This window comes from Chiloscyllium punctatum, chromosome 24 (genome assembly GCF_047496795.1).
Source record: "Chiloscyllium punctatum isolate Juve2018m chromosome 24, sChiPun1.3, whole genome shotgun sequence".
In the NCBI taxonomy this organism is placed as follows: Eukaryota; Metazoa; Chordata; class Chondrichthyes; order Orectolobiformes; family Hemiscylliidae; genus Chiloscyllium; species Chiloscyllium punctatum.
The window spans coordinates 67,888,666-67,904,075 of record NC_092762.1 but is presented as its reverse complement, the minus strand read 5'-3'; the positions used below and the strand labels follow the sequence as shown (position 1 = coordinate 67,904,075).

General features: G+C 37.7%; 1 protein-coding gene across 4 annotated transcripts in view; it reads right to left on the bottom strand.

Annotated features, from left to right (window-relative positions):
- LOC140494656 (one cut domain family member 2-like) overlaps positions 1-15,410 on the bottom strand; it is a 110,130-nt gene that overhangs the window by 39,081 nt on the left and 55,639 nt on the right. For 3 of the 4 annotated variants that reach the window (XR_011964023.1, XM_072594082.1, XM_072594084.1), the window contains one exon: positions 6,242-6,292. The exons of the other annotated variant lie outside the window; for it this stretch is intronic. Coding sequence is in view for 2 of the 3 variants with exons in the window: in XM_072594082.1 (XP_072450183.1) it covers positions 6,242-6,292 (51 nt within the window). In the remaining variant the exon portion in view is untranslated. The remainder of the gene's footprint in view (positions 1-6,241; positions 6,293-15,410) is intronic. 4 annotated transcript variants of the gene reach the window in all.

The following is a 15,410-nucleotide window of genomic DNA, read 5'->3' as shown; positions in this document are numbered from 1 at the left end:
ATGTAAGTATAAGAGGTGTCGTTAGTAAGTTTGTTGATGACATCCAAATTGCAGATGTAGTAGACAGTGAAGAGGGCTACCTCAGATTACAATGGGTTCTTGATCAGATGGGCCAATGGGCTGAGAAGTGGCAGATAGAGTTTAATTTAGATAACTGTGAGGTGCTGCATTTTGGGAAAGCAAATCTTAGCAGGACTTATACACTTAATGGTAAGGTCCTTGGGACTGTTGCTAAACAAAGAGTCCTTGGAGTGCAGATTCATAGCTCCTTGAAAGTAGAGTTGCAGGTAGATAGGATAGTGAAGAAGGCGTTCGGTATGCTTTCCTTTATTGGTCAGAGTATTGAGTACAGGAGTTAGGAGGTCATGTTGCGGCTGTACAGGACATTGGTTAGGCCACTGTTGGAATATTTCGTGCAATTCTGGTCTCCTTCCTATCGGAAAGATGTTGTGAAACTTGAAAGGGTTCAGAAAAGATTTACAAGAATGTTGTCAGGGTTGGAGGGTTTGAGCTATAGGGAGAGGTTGAACAGGCTGGGGCTGTTTTCCCTGGAGCGTTGGAGGCTGAGGGGTGACCTTATAGAGGTTTATAAAATTATGAGGGGCATGGATAGGATAAATAGACAAAGTCTTTTCCCTAGGATTGGGGAGTCCAGAACTAGAGGGCATAGGTTTAGGGTGAGAGGGGAAAGATAAAAAAGAGACCTAAGGGACAACATTTTCATGCAGAGGATGGTATGGGTATGGAATGCTCTGCCAGAGGAAGTGGTGGAGGCTGGTACAGTTGCAACATTTAAGAGGCATCTGGATGGGTATATGAATAGGAAGAGTTTGGGGGGATATGGGCCAGGTGCTGGCAGGTGGGACTAGATTGGGTTGGGATATCTGGTCGGCATGGACGTGTTGGACCAAAGGGTCTGTTTCCATGCTGCACATCTCTATGACTCTATAAAAGCGTTTGGAGCAGATGAGCCCTGGCTCAGGGGCCTTACTCCACTGCCATTTTGACGACAATGTCTATTAGATTGTTAGAATTATTTTTTGATGTCTGATTCAAAGTCTCCTGACGGCTACCATCGTGGATATTGAGCAAGTGCTCTGCAGAATACAAAGAGGGCCTTGTATAAGATGAATGAAGTGCATGCTGATGTGAGGGACACAGAGGGATCATTGGGATCTGAGGGGACATGATGTTAGGAAGCCTAAGAACGATATTGGAGAGCTGGGTCTTAGAGAACTCAAACCTTGCATATTCACATCACCAGGAGACCACAATATGATGTGCTCAGTTTTTCAATTTGGTGGAACACAAAAATCCAGCTCTAACTGAAGTGGTCACGTTGCAGTTTGGCATCTGCTCTTCAATCTCCAATGCCTCAGCTTGGGAGGTGATGGTGAAGCAGGGGGAGAAGAAATGGAAAGGATAACGCAATGACATCAAATTCAGAAATACCAAGCAGGAAATGCTTGTTTTTCCTTCTTTTAAGATTTGTCAAGTCTGCTCTGATAGTTGAATTGTGAAATCAGATGTATAATAAGCATGTGCTCAATGGCATAAAAATAGATCACTATAAATGTATGAATATTTCCTCAGTAAAGTAGAAGACATGAAATAGTTGTCGTCTTCCATCTTATCTTATCATTCTGAAACTGATGCCTTAAACAATAGATTTATCTTCAGGCGCTGACAATGTGCACGCCTAAGCATTAAAGTCTGATAAATTCTCTACCATGCGACACATGAAAACAAATATGCCCTTACCTATTGACAACATACAAATACTTTGTAAGGCTTGGCAATCCATAATCACCAGGTCTGGGATTCCATTTGATTTGCCAAAGGATAACTGTTGTTATAATATTCAACCAGTGACACAATTTTACACAACTGCTTTCTACAGAACCTCCTGTGACGTTCAGAAAGTTGAAACTTTCAACAACTCTGGATGTGAAGATTTATACTGCGCATTTTTAGTGTTATCAGCAGAGTTGCAAACCCACTGTGAGCAAGTTTCAAGAGTTCTAGGAACTGAAAGAAAATGACAGAACTGCTTCAGCTAAAATCAATTCTATTCAATGAATAGAGCGTTAAAGTGACTGCTTCAAACAATTACTTTGTTGCTTATTTTTTCCTGACATCTGGAGATGGAATATATAGTTGAGGAATAAAATCAAACCCCTGTGCTAAATGATACTTTTATATATGAAAAAACTGTCGCTGAGATTAGAAAACACCACTAATGCCTTTTGTGTGATATCTGAACACAAGCTAAGTGACTGATACAATATTATGCGTCTGTAGCATCCATTGGTTTTCTTTTCATTGGTTAAAGTGTTTTGCATTTCCATTATTCTGGAATACCTATTTTCATTCAACAGATCATCTACTGGCATGTCAAATAAACTTCATGTACTTAATATTGTCGGAGACTGTAGGTGATGGTTCATACCTGGCAATTATAAGTACGCCTTTTTGCCCTTTGCCTTGTAAACACAATACTTAAATGGCCCTAGCTCTTTTATCATTAACACAACTATTGGCATTTCTGCTATGGCCAGTATGCGAGCAGCAGGACTGATCATGTATGAACTGCACAGTACTGTGGTAGTGACAAATGACCTGCCAATGGTGATCTGTTGTGTACTGTACAGGACTGTTGCCTATATATATATTATGCTGGATTTTATGCTAAATAAAAAGGCAATGGAGGATTACTTTGCTACTTTCAGTATATCTTGTTACTTTTTCTCAATTTATTCAGATAATGCTTCAATTCCTCAATAAGCAATATCTAAACAGGGTTATTTATTAACTGAGCTCTATTTTAAAAATGATATTTTCAACCCTAATTTTTTAATTTCATCTGACAGAACTATAGATTTCAACATATAAAATATAATATTCTCGACCTCTTCAACATGTAGTGGTATTTGCTATAATTAGAAAAATCAATATTAAAGACTATTTTTTGACAAAAAGTACTTGCACATCAGCATTTGAATAGACAGCCTTTGTACTCCTGTTAGCAGAGGCAAATGTTTTGCTTCCCACAGAGAAAAATGCTCCTCTGGGATATGTACAATGTCTTCTATGTTCCAGATTTCCTTGTACTTCAATGATCAGACCTGCCTGCTAGTAAATAATTCATATTTGCAACCAAAAGCATCTAATCTAATAACTACTCAGGAGGATTTTTTGCAATTAAGCAATACTCAGGAGGAAAGTGTTTGTTTTTCATTTCCCATAGTTATATAAGAAAAAGAGAATCGCTAACTCTTCCTCCTTTTATTAGATGTCATACACTGGTCTCTTAACATTGATGAAACAGTGGACTGAAACATTGAATTTGTCACAACTGCCTGTCTCTTTTTTTCTGCTCACCTATATAGTATATAGAGTTGGGAAAAGAAAGTAAAGTTTCTCTTTACACCTACCTACACCCACCCACACTCCTCCTCCCTCCTACCAACCAAAAGAATATTATAGATTAGAGTAGTTTTCTGTCTTTCAGGTTAACAACTGAACACACTTATTATAAAGTCAGAGGGTCATATGACATCCCAATATGACCTAGTCCCATTTGACAGCATTTAACCCATATCCCTCTAAACCCTTCCTATTCAAATACCTAAATATATTCTTTTTAAATGTTGTAATTGTACCAGCCTCCACCACTTCCTCTAACAGCTCATTCCATACATGCACCACTTGGTTGAAAAAGGCCTTCAGATGGATATAGTATACCCTTGCAGTGCGCTTTTTTGTTGGAGAGGTGGAGTGGCATATTAATGATTGGGTGGCCTATCAATCCCTGAGCTCATGCACATAATTTATTTCTTCATTTTTCTACTTTTCTAAGGTACTTTGTACCTAAAATGGTCCCACGTGTGGTGACATTGTACACTTTTCACTGTGCATTGAGTACTTGAGTACACATGACAACGAAACCTAAATCTAAACCGAAAAATATCAAACTAACACAGAGGGAGATTAGGTGGGTACTGAAACTGGCAGCCCACCCAGTGTATTTAAATAAATAATGAATGCTCAGTTGAGATTTTTAAAGGCTCCATTAACCCCAGTACTAACCCACCCAGGCCAGAATGTGGACGCTGTGTGGGAGTGGGCAGCCCTTTTAATTTTAAAAGTTTCCAGAACTCTGGATAGGAAGGGGGGCAGTCCCTCTGGTTGCGCCCTATGCCCATTGGGAATACCCTCAAAAAGTATGGTGCCCCTCCATTCCTGCCAGCCTACCTACACTTCCAAACATATCCACCCACACTCTTCAGCCCCTCACCATAGAGTGGGTAATCTCTCCCTACCAAAGCATACCTGGATCTGTGTTTTCATCAGGCCTCTTTTGAGGGTCTGCTTTCTTCTGGGGTAGGGCATCACAGAGAGACATACATTCACCACCTCTCCCTCTGTGTCTTATCATGACCAGGTATATTAACTAACATTACATCATTCATATTGTGAGTATTCTACTAACAGTATGCAGGACCTCTCCAACTCAGGAGCCCCCTTGGTATTTGACCTGTTGTTCTTATTTGCATATAATTTCAGTCCATCTACTGGTGGAGCGAACTGTAAGGGGGAAGGACAGGTTGCAGACATTCAGCAGCAACTGATTTGACGACTTGGATGTGTGTCATGACATTCTGATGTGTATTGATTTCCCTGGTGCACTGTGGTGGTTTCAATAATTATACAAACGACAGCTTCAGTGGCAGACAGTGCATTCAGCTTTTATATGCTGAAGTACCACTTCTGGATTGTGAATTTTGTTTTCACATTGCTGTGGCGATTTCTATTTTCAAGAAAATGTGCTACCCTAATGTCTTTTGAATTGTATGTGAATAACTGCAGAATAAGCATTCTATAATATGTTGCCATAAAGGACATCTGATAATCTCCATTTATACCTCAGTAGTTTATGGGTGCAAAATCACATTCTTCATGTAGGTGTCTGTTATTCTACAGTTCGGTGACGGGTTCACTCCTTGAGCTAGATGACTGGTCTGTGGGTCAGAGCAGTATCAGCGGTGTGGATTCATTCTGTTCCAGTTGAGGTACACTTGGGAGCTACTTTAAATAAAAGCAAAATACTGCGGATGCTGGACATTTGAAACCAACATAGACAATGCTGGAGAAACTCATCAGGTCTGGCAGCATCTGCAGACAGATGAGCTGAGTTAACGTTTCGACTCTTCAGAACTGAGTTCAGAACTCAAAACCTTAACTCTGTTTCTCTCTCTGCAGGTGCTGCCAGACCTGTTGGGTTTCTCCAGCAGCACCTGTGTTTGTTTGGGAGCTGCCTCCTTAACCTGTCCCTGAGAGTGGAAGGTGTAGGGTGTTCACCTTTAAACAAAACAGTCAAGGAAAACAGCTCTGGATGAAGCATCCAAGGATGTGCAGATCACTAGTGAAATGGAATGCACAGTCCAGGTGAATTAACATGGATGAGCAGGAATATAAAAGTTATTTTTTTATTAGCAAGACAAAATGAAAAAATTATATTTATCTAAGTATAGTCTTTCCATTTTCTTTTGTCATTGAGTGGTAATTTGGACTTTTGAAGGAGTTAGTGGCAGGTTCATCTTGACAGTGGAAAGGGCTTTACCATTAAATGTTAAGGATGAATCATATGTTAATCATGTCATTGGAGAGAATGAGGGGAAAAAGACTATATGAACAGATTGGTCTTAGAAGTTTACACTTACTTATAGAATATATCAGACCTCAGCTTGAGTCCCATCTAGGTCCAGAAAAGACTGGAAGCAGACAGGAAGGCATGGTGTAGTTTTGATAAGACTGATGAACAAATGTGTTAATCTAAGACAGATTATTGGAAATGACCATAAATGGTAAACATATAAATCAAAAAACCAAATGTATGGTATCCATTAATCATGCTTGCAGATAATGCATTAGTATCATTCCAAGATTGAAAAGGTCCATCTTTGCAAAGTCCCACTATTGTAAATTGTCATAGACCCTATCAAGCTTTGCTTTAAAGAATATTTCAAAACTTGACTGAAACCCTATGGAATGTATTACAGAAACCTATAAGAATCCTTAGGACTATATAAATTTGTTAGTTTGGGAAAAATACAAAAAAAATGAATAATTTCTCATCATATCATTATAATCTCAGTCTGGTCTGGGCAACAATATAATTGACTGGACCGACAGGACTGGTTATTTAAGGGAACCAGACCAACGTGAACATCTGTCATACCTTTCATCTCTACCGTGGAGGATTTTAAATCCTGTCGGCCCACTCTTCCGGCTGGAGGATCAGCATACAGTGTGAGTAGTCGTGTACAGGAGGAAGGATGAGAAGAGGGAAAAAAAATTAGTGACAGAAAAGTTTAGCTTGTACACAAAATAAAGGTTGTATTCGCACACAAAGAACACACTACAGGAAACGACCATTTAATCCTTTTACTTTCCTCAAGAATGCCAAACCATTCAATTTATATAATGAAAATATTATCAGCAAACTGCTGATTAGCAGCATTTCAGATCATTTTGAATGTGATCTGTTAGTCACACTTCACTTAAATATAGCTGTCTTAATTGAAAGAGCAAGGAAGGGTCAAGTGCCATATTCTATCGGATACAATGTATTAATTTCAACAGAAGTTGTGCAGGAACATTCTAGCAAGTTTAATAGTTCAAATTCTTAACAACTAATCTTTTAAAATGCTTCCAAACTTAAGATAATTAAAGTTTATTTGAAATTAATGCTAGACTTTGGAATTGTAGCTTAAACTAAGTTTATCCTTAAATCTAAATAACTATTTTGCTCATGCTTTTGATTTAAGAATCATTATATTTCTCTTATCTAGGGGATGAATTTCAACTCTTCTTACAATAGTTGGTAAATATTTGCTACCTTTGATGATTCATCTCATCTCTCTTTCCACTAGTAACTCCAACCCATTTACGCAACAAAGCCAAAGGAACCTCAATTTAAAGAAATGAAAAACAAATTTTCAATTAAGGACAGCTAAGATCAAAATCCTTTGGGATTAAAGAACTTCTACTATTCCATTGGTTGCCTATGTGCAAGATGATATTGTATATGTAGAGAAAGAAATCACAGTCTCATTCGATTTCAGATATTTAAAGGTACAGTCCAACCTAAAACGATAGGTGAGCTGAAAGATCACATTGTTATGGACTGAACTTTGAAGAAAAATGTCTTTGGCTTGTACAGAAGTTGACAAGCAGTGTTTTCATTCTGGAAAGAACGCGTGTATTTGAACATTCCCATTATGATTTGATCCTTTGCTAAGGCAGGAAAAAGGGGAAATCTGAAGAATAAGTATACTATTCTTCATAGTCACTTAAGCACAAAACTTGGATCATATCTTGGAAATGGCAGTGAGGAATGTTGGTGAGGTGTGTTGGTGAAGGGTGCTGATGGTGGAAATCTAATGTCTGCATTTTGCGCAGTGAAACTCGAAAAATTTGATAACAGTTTAAATTTATAACATAGAAGCACATAATGCAGAGAAAAAATGGTTGCACTTCATTAAGGAGAAAATATAATAGATAAAGGAATCTGCACAGGTGAGAAAACTATTCACTTGATGTGCTGACCTGGCTTGGTCCAATAATGTAACACTGTCATGCACTCTTCCTAACCTCTCTTATCTTATGAAGGAGGTAAGCAAAACATAAGAAAATACCCAAGGGATTGTTCCCCCAACCAGAGCAGTTCAGTAAAAATCTGCAGTGTTATTACAGGCACAAATAAATTACAATTTGTTTTCTATCAGATTGATACTACCTTAGCCCAAACAACATTCAAAAAGCAGTGCTGTACGTAGTATATCTATTCCTGCAGCCTTCAATCATTTTCACAATTAGGTATCTACCTAACTTCTTTCTAAATAAATTAATGACATGGCATTTTATTCTTCTGGTGACAAAGTATTTTTTAAAATCTGCTGTTTTGTGGAAGATTTTTACCATTCTATACATCTCAAAATTAGATAGAATCATGTTATTTAATGGTTATTTAACATATATCATTACATTTTTATTTCTGCTACTTAACAAAATTAATTATTCTAAACTGATTGATCACTCAAAATTTTAATTCTCTAATTGAATTCATGCAAACCAATGAACTTGCAAGCACATTATTGTCTACATCTTCCAACATTTTAAATCGAAAATTATTATCCTCATTTCAACTCTAGCACATTAAGAACAAGTCCAATTTCATCAATCTATCCTTGTACTGAATCGGAGCACTAATATCATGCTTGATACATTTGTCACTTTCTTTAAGACATCAATATTGTTTGAAAAGTAAGTTGCTGTCCATAATTCATGACAACCAATTATTTGTCTTGCAGAAGTTTAATTGATAATAGAAAACAGTGTGATTTTTCTTTTCATATTGCTGTTGAATATTACTATTCTTATCAAGATGTTTCATTATTACATTTTTTGAGGATTTGTATTTAACTGATTGTGAACAGTGGTTCATTTGGAAAAAAAAATTGAAGAGCTGTCAAGATTGTTTTTAAAAGAGGTAACTAAAATGACATGGGGATATTTATTTTTAAGGACATGTCTTGCAAGACAAAAGGCTTAACTGATTGCTTGACCTTGCTTACTGGAAATCATTTGCCTGGTTTTATGAATGTGAACAGTAAGGTTTTGTTTCAACATTGTTTGGAGTTCAATTGAGGTACAGGCTACTGAGAGAGACAGAGAGAGACAGAACGAGAGAGATAGAGAGACAGAGAGAGGGAGAGAGAGGGAGGGTAGAGATTTCATCCTCTGCCTTTCTGAAAAAAATATTTTGTAGGATCTAATATGATAACTGAAATACTGAATAAGTTATCCTCTTGAATTATTGATAATAGCTGCATGAATATGGTATTCATTCAAAGGTCGCAGTGATACCTCTCTGTGTTTAGTTAATGTTTTGATACGTGCAAGGATTCCGACTGAAACCCATCTTGAGCATTTCATAATCTTCTCATTTTCTCCTACAAGACTAGCAATTATTGGCCAAAGTGTTTTTTTTCCACAACTAATCTATGCTGAGAAAGTTCTTTGTTTTGTTTTCTTTTAAGCTGTTTGCAGGTGTTGGCTTATTTAGAAGTGTAAATATTTATAATTGTGAATTTCAAATTGGATGTTAATCAGCTTTACATCTTTGCCAAATAAGTCCTGTTTTTGCAATAATCAATGATTTTCTTGTTTACTTGTGAATTCTGGTTGAGGGTGTTTTAAAAACTAAGTCTAACATAGGGTAAGCATGCAATTGTCCATATTCGTAATTACGTAAAACTTTTACATTTATGTTGTGACGAGTGGAGTCATGGGACTCAAATTAGAAAGATACAGTGCATTCCTCTAATCCTGGTCATAACACTACATTGACACCTCATTGACAAAATCCTTAGGGAATACATTATCTAAAACACTTGGTTGTAGCATTTCATCCACATCCTAAATAAATTAGATTAGATTAGATTACTTACAGTGTGGAAACAAGCCCTTCGGCCCAACAAGTCCACACCGCCCCGCCGAAGCGCAACCCACCCATACCCCTACATCTACCCCTTACCTAACACTATGGGCAATTTAGCATGGCCAATTCACCTGACCTGCACATCTTTGGACTGTGGGAGGAAACCGGAGCACCCGGAGGAAACCCACGCAGACACGGGGAGAATGTGCAAACTCCACACAGTCAGTCGCCTGAGGCGGGAATTGAACCCGGGTCTCTGGTGCTGTGAGGCAGTTGTGCTAACCACTGTGCCACCGTTCCTTCTTCAGGAAGATTCCTGAAGAAGGGCTTATGCCCAAAACATCAATTCTCCTGTTCCTTGACCTGCTGCGCTTTTCCAGCAACACATTTTCAGAACAGCATTTTGTAGGCAAGTATGCTGAACAAAATAAATTGGATTGCGAAGAAGGCAGATTATGCTGTCAAGAGTAATTTTTCCAGCAAACTACCTTAGGAAAAAGTAGATTTAAAGGTCAATGATTCACTTTTCAAAGTAAAGATGTATTAGTATTGGAAAAGCAATAGAATAAGGGGCAAGCCTTAAGGACTAAGATAAGGAGCAATTTCTTCACTCAAAGAGTAGTGAGTCTTTGAAATTTTCTACAAACTGGACACTCAAAATACTCTTATGGAGTATGTTCAGGATAGACGGTTGATAGATTAATAGATGCAAATGACATAATGGGATGTAGGAATAGCAAAGGAAGATGAAATTGAAGATGAAATCTCATTGAAAGGCAGAACAGGCTTGAATGTACTCCTACTCCTACATTCCAATGCTGCATGGCTGGACAGATTACTGTACTCTTGTCAACAAGCACACCTAAGATCAAATGTCAGACTGGAATGAAAAAAAACTTTCTCCCATAGGCTGTGTTGCATTCTCTAATGCTGAATTGGCTCAAGTGAGGAGTGGTATCCATGAAGATCATTGCTCCACTTGGACCTGGCAAAATGGTCATAGACTAAAAGAGAACTTTGGGAGAGGGAGGAAATTTCAGAGAGTGAAATTATGCTAATTAAACTCTAAAAACAAAATAAATACACATGAAATTTGTACTCTGCAGCAAGTTAACAATAAAACCCACAAAGGAAGAAAATGTGATATTGTAATTGCCTAAATTTAATGAATAACTTTCTGTTTCCAGATTGTGATCTTTCAGTTCAGCTACAATTTTAAATTATATTTGTAGCTTTGATAAAATGTTTGCAATTTAGCACATTTCACTACAGTCAAAATAACCTGCATACAGGATGCCCTACTTAATAATGTAACAGTTAAATTTATGTCTCACATGAAAATGTACATTATAAATGTAGGCTAATGAATGTCGGGACATTTTCTATGATTGTATCTGTTAGCTGGGTGTGAGAAACTATTTTTGTGCAAATTTTAGTAACCATTACAAGTAAATATTGCAGTTTCACAGTGCAGCTCTTCCCATTGCAACATCTCAACTTAACAACTTATTGTCCGTTAATAGTCAGGGTAGTCAGTTGAAATGTCACAGTTCGAAGAATAGATGAGGAAGTCTTACTTTCTGAGTTTGGAATCAGATTTAGCTTTGGATCCAAGTTTTGAGACATTTCAAATTCAAAATATAACAGTGTGTTTCAGCAGAACTTCCAGTAATCATCGTGAGAGAAATAAATAACATGATGGACAGCTGCTCAAAGGTCATGTGGAATTTGTACACTGGATGGTACCCTTAATTACATGGAGGAGAACTGTTCATTCAACAAAACTGGGCTGGAGGGGCTAAAATATTGGATTGCCAATTGTCCACACATCACAATAGAGATAAATACATCTGATGGACAGTTATGCTAAATAATAATAATACCAGGGACACTGAAACTTTGGATGGTCAGCCACTAGCAATACCATCATGAGACTGCCACACTGTCAAACACACCATTTCAAAGCTCACAACCAAATTGGCATTACCGGCTGGATATCCATCCTCCACACTGACAAGGAGATGCATAGGATGGACAACCCATCCCATTTAGCAGCAGCATAGAACCTGATGTATCAAATGGAATGTAACACAAAACAAAAATTTGGGAAAGCTCAAATAGCTTAGCAGTTTCTTGACACCACTATAATGATTGGTGATCAGGTCAACTGGGAACAAAACACATGAGGATCATTTTGCACTTTGCACTTGAGATGTGGAGGTAGAGAATTTTCAGAAATAATCACAAACACAAAACTGGAAAAAATAAAACAAATTTGGATAAGGTTTGTGCAGTATTCTGAAATAGTGACAAGATCCCCTTGTAAACTTATTGGCTTTTATTCGCTCCTAACAAACATACAATATTATGATTGCTGTGAATTCTGGAAGATAGAATAGTTTCTCAATGGCTCTGGTTACTAATAAAATAAAGTGGCTATTACCACAACAATAGCATAAAGGAATAGAGCCGTGGGACCTGCTTTTATTTCATTGTTAACAGCAATTTGCCATAAATTTTCCAGGTGAATTTTTAAAATGGAGAGGATTGCTCTACAGTGTACATATCCTGCACATTCTGCACAAAACTGGTTTAACTGTAAATGGCTTAAACTGAGCCAAAATTTTACATATAATCTTAAATTGGATCCCATAATCTATTGTAAACTCATTGCCCACTTCGAAGATCTCTAAGGAGAAAATTTAATTGCCAATTTCCTTTAAATGTACGAAATTTAAACCCTTGTGATTTCTAATAACATTATTTGAAACCTTATTTTAAGGAGTTACTGAGCCCAAGTCAGTGAGGCAACTAAATTCAGCTTTACTGAAAAATACAAAATCTTCAACCTGCTTGGATTAATAACTGTAGCCTGGAGGTTTCTGTGGTTAGAGCAGCAGCTAAAATTGTCTTCTGAAAGCAATTGCTTAATAAAGCAGGACGACTGAACAAATGAAGCACTTCAATATAAGAAAATCCAGGTTTTCTGATCAATGTTGGACCACCTGCTGGAAAGTGCCTATGAGGCAAACGGATCCAAAACTCACCAACTTCCTCATTCCCCATCCACACAGAAAAATTCTGTTGTTCAGCTTCTGTTGGCCAAGAACAACAGGAGCTGAACATCAGAAGAAAGGATGTCAAACCTTTTGAAATCCATTCAAATCAGTGATTTCACAGAACCAATACCTGCATGAGATACAATAACTCTCCATGCTATTGATAACCAATTAATGTCAAAGTAATGGTGTGAAAATGGATTCTGTGCTATAATAAAAGCAGTCCCAGAAATATTTTGTTTCATTGTATATGGTAAGTGTGGCAAAAATTCTTAGACATTTATGAAAGCAATAAAGCTTGCATTTATACAGTGCCTTTCATGAACTCAAGATATCTCAAAGTGATCTCCAACCAATGAAATAATTTTTAAAATGTTACTGCTAAACTATAGGAGACATAGAATCCCCATAGTGTAGAAGTAGGCCATTCAGCCCACACTGAACGTCTGAAGAACATCCCAGTAACTCTTTATTTCCAATGGCTAATCCACCTGATCTGCTCTTCTGTGGACTGTGGGAGGAAACCAGAGCACCCACAGGAAACCCAGGGAGAATGTGCACACTCCATACAGTCTCCTGAGGGTTGAATTGAACCCAGGTCCTTTTCTGCTGTGAGGCAGCCACTGTGTTGCCTTTTGATGGTCGACAGTTTACACAGAAACAGCAGTGTGGTAACAATTTAACGATGTTCATTGGGGAAGAAGTATTGGCCAATTCACTAAGAACTCTCTTGCCCTTCAAAACAGTATTTGTGGTAAATATTACATCTACCTGAGGGGGCAGATAGGGTTTAATCTCTAATCCACAAGTTGGATTTGTGATATAAAAAATACACTTCATCATATCGTCAGATGGAAGTACCCCTAGAGCTGCATGACCATGTCACTTTTGAGTGTGCTTGAAACCCATTTTGCATTCTTTTTCTATTGAAGAGCAGGATGTGCTTTAATTTTTGCTGAAGATTCACACAGATGACCTTCCATGGCAAATACTGACTCCTTGTGAAGAGGACAGCCTTGAAATCTTCCTGGAGCATGTCTGGAGTATTGAGAGTTGATATGGTCATCACATTTAAGGAAGGATATGTTCACCACAGGATAAGTGCAGCGTAGATTTACTTAAATGATACCAGGACTTGAAAGGATGTGGAGAGTGGGTTGTGTTCTCTGGAATTTAAATGCTTAATGGGTGATTTTATTGATGTTTTCAAGATATTTGTGGAAACAGGCTGAGTAACAAAGAGACCAACTACTGGTTGGGACTGTAATCAAAGCAGTTGGCCTTTCTTGAGTAAGCTTAGGATCACTTCTATATGCAAAGACTGGGGAATGTTAGCAACTCTCTTCTGCAAATGGCAATGGATGCTAGGTCAATTGTTAAACTTAAAACTGAGATTGATTGATTTTTGTTAATCAAAGATATTAAGGGATATGAGACATGGAATCTCACTGAACAGAAGAACAGTGTCAAAAGGCTAAATGTGCAACTCCTATTCCTATAGTCTTGAGCCCATGGGGGAAATAAGGACAGGCGAACCCACAGCTTTATCCTATATCCATACTGATATTCTAATTCTAAATGTCATATTAAACTATTCACTGAACATTAATCACAAAGGTTCATGTTGCTACACTCACACAGAGGGCTGAATTTCTCTCCTTTACTGAGAAAAAAATCAGAGTGGGATTTTTTGCTACACTTTCTCATCCCACATATTCCATTTTCTTGCCTTGGAGGTCAGTTTCAAAGCAGGGCCTGACCTTACAGCCAAGTGGGAATTTCTGGCTACAACAGAGAAAAATCAAAAGTTCTGATGCAATGGTACAGCAGCTGAAGAGGCAGAGGGGGCATTAAAAAGTGAACCTCAAAGAAGAATTTTGGATAAGCAATTACAGTCCATGAGAAAAAGGTAACAGAAGGTTTCACTATTCAGTATTTGCTGTTATATTCTGCCAAATTTCAAGTTTAACTAAGAAGCAAGAGCTCAATATCCTGTTAATGAAAAGTAGTGTACAAAGCATTTAGCTACTTTGTTTTCTCCACTTGTTTTGGAAGAATAGAGAACTACCAGAGCCAGTATTTTCAAAGAAATCAGCCATTTTTGGCATTCTTGATTACGTTCCCAATCCTGCCAAGTACAAACAGAAAGACACATGTAGACAGATTGAGAATGCAGATTGTGATTTGGATCTGGTCACTCTGTGGAGATGGATTGCAGCTTGAGGTGGTTGTGTAGCAGTAGCACTTCTTTTTGCAAAGATCCTGAGGAGACTTAATCGGGTGGATATGGAAAAGAATTTTCTTCCTGTAGGACAGTCTAGAACCAAGGGCCATAGTTCATAAATAGGGGGTCACCCATTTAAAACAGAGATAATGAAACAATATTTCTCTCTGAGGTTTGTGAGGCTTCGGAATTCTGACCATCAAAAGGCAGATGTCACAAAATCTTTAAATACCTTTAAGGCAGAGGCAGATAGATTCTTGATTACCAAGAGGATTAAACATTATTAAAGATATACAAGATTGTAGAGTTGAGGATGAAATGTGATCTGACGGAATGTCAAAGCGCCAGGTAGCCCAGTCCATATGTTTGTGTGTTGTATTAGTTCTTAATGCACAAGTTTATTGCTGAATGCTAGTCTAGTAAACAACTATAAAAAGATTTTTCAAGCTTTGGTTCTGCAACATTGAAAAGGCTTTTTGCTGGAAAGATCAAAACTTTACTGACAATTATTCATGATACCAGAGAGCAATGGTTGTTCTGTGAAGATGTCTTCCAAGTCAGAGATATCAGAGCAATTTCATTATGATTCCAATGGCATATTTGATAGATGTCTTGATCGTGT